This window comes from Mytilus trossulus, chromosome 2, assembly GCF_036588685.1.
Source record: "Mytilus trossulus isolate FHL-02 chromosome 2, PNRI_Mtr1.1.1.hap1, whole genome shotgun sequence".
In the NCBI taxonomy this organism is placed as follows: domain Eukaryota; kingdom Metazoa; phylum Mollusca; class Bivalvia; order Mytilida; family Mytilidae; genus Mytilus; species Mytilus trossulus.
The window spans coordinates 73,631,466-73,639,272 of record NC_086374.1 but is presented as its reverse complement, the minus strand read 5'-3'; the positions used below and the strand labels follow the sequence as shown (position 1 = coordinate 73,639,272).

Sequence of the window (7,807 nt, the reverse complement as noted above, 5' to 3'; positions counted from 1 at the left end):
AAGATACATATCTGATATCATTTGTGAAACGGTTGTTCCATAATGTTAATTGTTATTATTAATGTTAACGAAACTCTACTAATTCAAGTTCAAATAAATCCTAAAAAACAAATTCTGAATTGACTTTAGTAGAACTATAAAACAAATATAAAAGCAGAAGTTAACTAATATGCCGTTGTTATTAATGAAGGCAGACTTGAATATAATTGCGCTTCTGAATATACCTCCATCGGAAACGTTCAAACCCATATAAATGAAAGCCAAGGATATATATACAACATGTACAATGTATAAGAACAGAAAAATGTAAACAGCTTAATGGACCTTAATGAGTTTCCGACAATGTCAAAAACTGACGAGGTGACTGAAACTTGTTTTTTTCTGTTTCTGGCTCTTTGAAAACTTATGACAGAGAACTAACCTGTTGTCTCGTTAACGTATGACCCATAACTCTTTCAATTCGCTTTCAAAGATATGAAAAGATCATTACAATTATGGTGTACGAAAAGCAACTTTAGCAAACAGAATGAGACATTTGAGGGTAACGCAAGTACCTAGTATAGATAAAATAAGACAGCTAGAGAACAGATGTGACATATTGACCGATTTTACAGGTTGATTGATGCATTGAGCAGCATGGTTTACTACAAGGTGTTTATAATGTTTTTGCACTTAATCCATTGAATGTGTACTGATTGAAATTTTACGTATTTGTTTGCAAGTTGGAATTGGCTTTAAACTGCATTTACATACAAAACTGTTCTTTGTGTTTGATCGATCTGACTAGCCAAGAGTTTTGCAACATACATGTATATTATAGTTTGTTCGTATGTTGAGCTCATCATTACACCACTGTCCAATGTTAAGTTCTCACGAAAAGTATTCATTATCGTCGCATTCTTTATGTCCCTGTCCAAAATCGTCATCAGTCTGTATTATAGTACTTTAACTTGTTCGGATTTGAGCGTCACTGATGAGTCTTTTGTAGACGAAACGCGCGTCTTGCGTATATACAAGATTTAGTGTTGGCATCTATGATGAGTTTATTTCGTAGGTTGCTGTCTTAATCTTTTTTGTTGGTTTTTTACCATAAATAAGGCCGTTGAAATTTTGTCAAACCGCAGCATTTTATAGCTCTAACTATAATGTAATGTATTTGTTTGTTTTTCTCATTGTTGACCTATAGCTGTTCGCCCTTTGGTCTCTTGAGGATAGTTATTTCATTGTCAAGTATACCACGTCTTCTTTATTTTATATACAGAAACCATTATAGTGACATCTCTCCGAACTACCTCTTGGTTACACGAAAATATTTAAATATTAATAATAAAAGTCCCACATCACCTTATTCTTACTTGGTTTACTTTGATCATATCATATCAGTTATATCTACTATGTTTCTATAAATATTTATGTTTTAATCACTGTTGGGAAAACTCAGTTGGGAACATTATAAAATGAGTTGATTGTTTAAAATCACCACTTAGCAATTACTGTTTGCTTTAATCAACTCGTAATTCTATAAATATGGTAAGTATTTTTTCTTCATTTATTTTTGTTCATAAAAAAAAAATAGTCTGATATTAGATTGTAAATTAATTATTTTTAAATACATTGTATTGTAAGATATGAATTTGGACAACCATGGCATAATCTTATTATTCGATATTGGTCATTTTTTTGTATTAATTCATTTATTATTGTGGTTGGTATTGACATGATGAGTAACATATCTTTCTTCAATTCTTCTTGATGTATTTATAAATAATACAAAAATTAAGGTTCCAATTTCCTCAAGCCAGATTGTTAGTTACTCCAAGCCAAACATTGTAATTATCACCATGTTTTCTACAGGTTAACAGTTTCTGTATCACCTCTCACTCTCGATGGACCATATGTTATCCAAAATCTCTTCTATCACCCTTTCAGGATCAAGCAGCAGAAAATGTGTTCACAGGGTTTACAAAGTGCCTTGTAACAATTCGCGCTAACATCTTCTCAGCTATGTGTCGTGTATCAAACAAACCAGAAGCAAACCTTTATATAGATTAGACCGTTGGTTTTCCCGTTTGAATGGTTTTACACTAGTAATTTTGGGGCCCTTTATAGCTTGTTGTTCGGTGTGAGCCAAGGCTCCGTGTTGAAGGCCGTACTTTAACCTATAATGGTTTAATTTTTAAATTGTTATTTGGATGGAGAGTTGTCTCATTGGCACTCACACCACATCTTCCTATATCTATCTACTGACAAGAAAGAAACGTAGAAATGGTTAAAAAAAAAGTCGAGAAATTTTGATGTTAAAGCCGATTTTATAATTTAATAGTAAATAAAGCATATCATAGCTCCATCGTTTTCATTTCAGCGTGAGGTAATATCTCTTCATATAGGGCAATGTGGGGTACAAATGGGCAATGCCTGCTGGGAGTTGTACTGTCTTGAACATGGTATCCAGCCTGATGGTCAGATGCCAAGTGACAAGACCATTGGTGGTGGTGATGACTCCTTCAACACTTTCTTTAGTGAAACAGGAGCAGGCAAACATGTACCAAGAGCTATATTCATAGATCTAGAACCTACTGTTGTCGGTATATCAACTTTTATCTTCATTGTTTTTATTATCATATCAACATTTTGATAACACGAGATATACAAATATTTCAAAATATAAATATAAGATAAGAACATATGGTATGACTTTGCCGATGAGACCGTTCTGCACAAGAGACTATGCTATGTAGAAGTTAAGAACAATGGGTCACTGTCCGGCTCTCAACAATGATTAAAACACATACCGTATAGCAAGCCTATAAAAATGACAAATGTAAAACAATATAAACGAGAAAACTAAATTACAGATCATGTGTAACGTGACATACATTTAGTGATCGGAATAGCAGAAATAAGCACATTAAGATTTTCGTTTTATTATTTCAGATGAAGTACGAACAGGTACCTATCGTCAGCTGTTTCACCCAGAGCAGCTAGTCACTGGAAAAGAAGACGCTGCCAATAATTACGCTAGAGGCCATTACACCATTGGGAAAGAAATTGTAGATTTAGCTCTTGATAGAATTAGGAAATCCGTATGTTTCATATAACCATTGTATTTTAAAACTATAATAAGAGTTTTTAAAATGAGGTTTGGTATGGAGGCTTATAATTCTATTTAATTCAAGGTTATAAACTTAACATTTTTTCAGCGTGTTCCATAAAACTAACCTCAACCCAAATCAAAAATGAATATACCAAAAACTTCAAGGGAAAAATTTGTATTTAAGAATTGAATGCTTCTTTTTGTAACTTCATTGGGTGTAAAAGCGTTGACCGAAGCACATTTTGTTCGGCGCTTCATTCTAACAATGTTCGCACGGTCAACGCTTTTACAACCCTATGAAGTTACAAAAGAAGCATTCAACACTTATAATTACATTTTTTTTTTATCTAGGACCATCCATGAAAACACGATTTTTATCAAGTTTTTATTTAATTTACCTGTGCACTTTATTGTGGGACATGAGTCCCCCTGTCATTGTGCATAATAAATTGTATTGTGTAGAAACACGCATTATAATGAACATACATCTAATGTAATTATATATATTTAGCGTTGTTAAGCATATGTTATAGATGTATATTACTTGTGTGTGGGAAAGACCAATTAATTAAATAAAAAATGTTTGCAAATCAACAAATTTGGAAATAATTTATGCAAATGCAAATAATCCTAAAGTACGGCATGCACAACGAATGTTTTTGCAGTTTTTGAAATATTTGTAGAATTCTATATTGATGTTTTTTTGGGGTTGGGACTTGCTAACCGTCTTTGAGATAAACTAAGACTTTGTTTAAAAAACATGAGTGCTAGGATCTTAATGAAAATAATAAATTGATTCGATATGGCTAAAATTATCCCCGATTAATATATTTTTTAATATACTAGAACACACCCGTGATATCACAGGTCCGTGACTGAATTAAAGTATATAACTATGCGCAAGACTTATTTTTGTATTAGTATTGTCATCTAATAAAGTCATGCCGATTATAAGATAGTTATCACAGTTTTCTCTGCTTTCAAATCTTTCTGTTTGAACCCGTCTAACTGGAACTTATCAATTATTGGTAATATTAATTATTTGGAAAAAAAAGTTCCTGGGATGGTGTATTTTTTTAATCAACAGCATTGTCCTATATTAGTTATAAATAAAGTTGAATTCTTTGATTCGCTTTTTTACGTCATGCCCGCTAACAAATTGAAAACTGTACCTATACGCCTTATTTTTAGTATTCGTATTGTTATCTTATAAAGTCTTACTGATTAAAATACTACAATAGGTAACAATTTGACAATTTAGTAGTTTCAACCCTGTGATTATGACCCGTGTATATAGCATATCCTGAATACACCGTTTGGTGGTGCGCCTGTCAAATGCGGAACGTACAGATAAGGTTATAGGTAACAGATGAATATACTATTGTATCGGTATCGGACTCGACCCAGAACTTCTTAATTGTTGGCAATATTGATTACGTGGAAAACAAAAGGGCCTGGAGTGGTGTAATCTACACCTTTGTACTATATTAGTTATATATAAAGTTAAATTCTTTGATTCGTCGTTTTTACGTGATGACGGCTGACAAATTGGACCTCATAATTTTAGTATTATAGAAGTGTCACAATTCAAACGAAATCATAGTTAGGATAGAGAAACATGTTTGCTAGAATGTAAAGTATAGATAATGATATACCAAAAAGTAAATAAAACATTATATTGGTTTAATAAAAATAAAGTAAAAAAGACACCCCTTCCCCATCCAGACACTCATGTTTGCTTTGTTTGTGTCAGAATTATTTATTTGTTACAATGCCTCAAACAAACATGCAAGAGTTTCTATAGTTGTTACATGTCAATTGTAATGATTATGAATTTTGTTTCAATGTTCTAGGCTGATCAATGTACTGGACTTCAAGGTTTCCTGATTTTTCACAGTTTTGGAGGCGGAACTGGTTCAGGATTTACATCACTGTTGATGGAGAGATTGTCTGTGGATTATGGAAAGAAATCAAAGCTGGAATTTTGTGTTTACCCTGCTCCACAGGTATTTTGAATTGTGTGTATCAATACTCCCTACAGGGAAATAAAACTTATTTACTGGCTTAATTTTACGAATATCAAAGTGTCAATAAAAAAAAACCCCACTTTTATAAGATAGATACTTTATTCTCTAAAAAAAAAAACTAGATACAAAAATTAAGTTTACAGAGAAACATACAATATAATAAATACAGACACAATAGTTAAGGTAAACAAATACAGTAATTATGATGACATACATGTTAAGTAACATGTAGAATTAATGATATAAGAAGGAAAAATGATCGGTAAGATGCTTATGCGATTGCATTTATACATGGAGGAACAAACTTTTTTTATTAATACACTTAATAAATAAACACAGCTTCCTTAAGACAGATTGGTTTTTTTACTATTAAATAATGAGCAAAATGAAATTATATTTGGATTATTTGAAAACTTAATTTGTAGAAATAATTGTCTTTCGTTCTTCAAATGCGAACAGCAAAACAAATATTGAAATTCGTCGCCTATCTCACCGAAACTACACAACGAACATGTTGTTTCATTTCGGGCAATGTTTTGCCATATTCCCTTTTCTATAGGTAACGCATGGTTACCTGCTCTGAATATATATATATATTTTTATATAAATAATATGTTTATGTAAATAGTAAAAAAAAATTATATAAAAATAGATGTTCTGAAATTGCGATTTATAATTTTGTGCGCACAAAACATTTTTCTCAATCATGTAAGTTAACCTTCTTAGGAACAGTAAAACCCCAAAAATCGAAAGCCAAGGATGCATGAATGTATATACTTGAGACAGAGAAGATCTGAAAAACTATACGAAAATTGGACAAATATCATGGACTCTATTCTTCCAATAAATTAGGTATCCAAAACTGAAATGACTTTGAGCAATTTGACTTTTTATTTTTTACAGGTTTCTACAGCCGTGGTTGAACCGTACAATGCCATTTTGAATACCCATACTACCCTGGAGCATTCTGATTGTGCTTTTATGGTCGACAACGAGGCTCTATACGACATTTGCCGACGTAATTTGGATATCGATAGACCAACCTATACTAATTTGAATCGTCTGATTGGTCAAATAGTCAGTTCAATAACTGCCTCCCTCCGCTTTGACGGCGCCCTCAATGTTGATCTTACAGAATTTCAAACAAACTTAGTCCCCTACCCGCGCATTCACTTCCCAATGACAACTTATGCACCAGTTATATCTGCAGAGAAGGCATACCACGAGCAGCTTACTGTAGCTGAGATAACAAATGCCGTTTTTGAGCCAGCAAATCAGATGGTTAAATGTGATCCACGTCATGGCAAATACATGGCATGCTGTATGTTATACAGGGGAGATGTTGTACCTAAAGATGTCAATGCTGCAATAGCTACCATCAAAACTAAGAGAACTATTCAGTTCGTTGATTGGTGTCCAACTGGATTCAAGGTCGGAATCAACTACCAGCCACCCACTGTTGTTCCAGGAGGAGATTTAGCTAAAGTACAAAGAGCTGTCTGCATGCTTAGCAACACAACCTGTATTGCTGAAGCATGGGCCCGTCTTGACCACAAGTTTGATTTGATGTATGCTAAACGTGCCTTTGTTCACTGGTATGTAGGAGAGGGTATGGAGGAAGGAGAATTTTCAGAAGCTCGTGAAGATTTGGCAGCTCTGGAGAAAGATTACGAGGAAGTTGGTGTAGAGTCTGCAGAGGGAGGAGAAGAAGAGCAAGAAGGGGATGAATATTAAAATACTATTTGTCTATAAAGATATGATCACTTTTATAGACGTGAATGTCGTACTCAATTTTCGGATGTTTATTCTCTGTTTTGCAATCTGATATAAAAAAATCAATAATTAAATATTATCTAATAAATACGATAAGATGGTTTTTCTCTTCTTTAAAATAAATTTTAAACCTTGATTTATTATGATAACCGACATATATCAATAAGTGTAGATCTTATATCCACCGTCGGGACGGCAAACTATCAATACAAATACAAGAAAAAACATGTCAACATGCCTCTGCAATTGTCAAGTGAATATACGGTAGACATTTTAAGCTGTAAACCGAAATTGGTCAGGGCAAGATGTAAAAAAAAATAATACAGAAACTGTAAGATTACAATCAAAACTAAATTGCCACACGGTAAAACAAATCACCAAAATTTATCAACAGATGACCTAAAAAAAAATCGGACTTTGGAAAAGCATAAAAACATGTGACTGGGTTAAATTTGTTTGTTTAGCAATTTATAATAGCAGTCCTCCATTTGGAATATAAATGACATCATGTTTTTACATGTTTGTCTTGAGCTTAAAGTGTCCCTGGTGATTTTGAATGCCAGCCTATGAGTATAAGACTACATGAAAAGGGATAAAATGAATTATCATTAGATATGAAGTAACTGCGAATGAAATTTCCGTTTTTGTTTAATAAGCGGCCGCCACTCGTGACTCATATTAAAAAAACACAAATAGCGCTTTTATGGCTGTTCTTCACTTCAAAGTCACAGTGAGGCCTCAAGTTTATCATGGAGCAAAAACAAAACTACTCGCTTCACCACAAGCTCAGACGGCACCCTAGTACCATTTTTGTCCTGTCATGACCGTAAAACAAATTTTGCGTGTATATGTGTTGTCATCACGAATTATCTGGTAGCAACGTCTATACAAGCTGAAAGTATGCACGTTTACT

At 33.2% G+C, this 7,807-nt stretch overlaps 1 protein-coding gene across 1 annotated transcript; it reads left to right on the top strand.

Annotated features, from left to right (window-relative positions):
* Positions 1-1,436: 1,436 nt before the first annotated feature.
* On the top strand, positions 1,437-6,925 carry LOC134707980 (tubulin alpha-1 chain-like). Its single transcript, XM_063568182.1, has 5 exons — positions 1,437-1,530; positions 2,363-2,585; positions 2,935-3,083; positions 4,948-5,100; positions 6,025-6,925. Exons 1-5 carry the CDS (start codon positions 1,528-1,530, stop codon positions 6,853-6,855), a joined length of 1,359 nt encoding a protein of 452 aa, XP_063424252.1. The 5' UTR covers positions 1,437-1,527; the 3' UTR covers positions 6,856-6,925.
* The last annotated feature ends 882 nt before the right edge of the window (positions 6,926-7,807 follow it).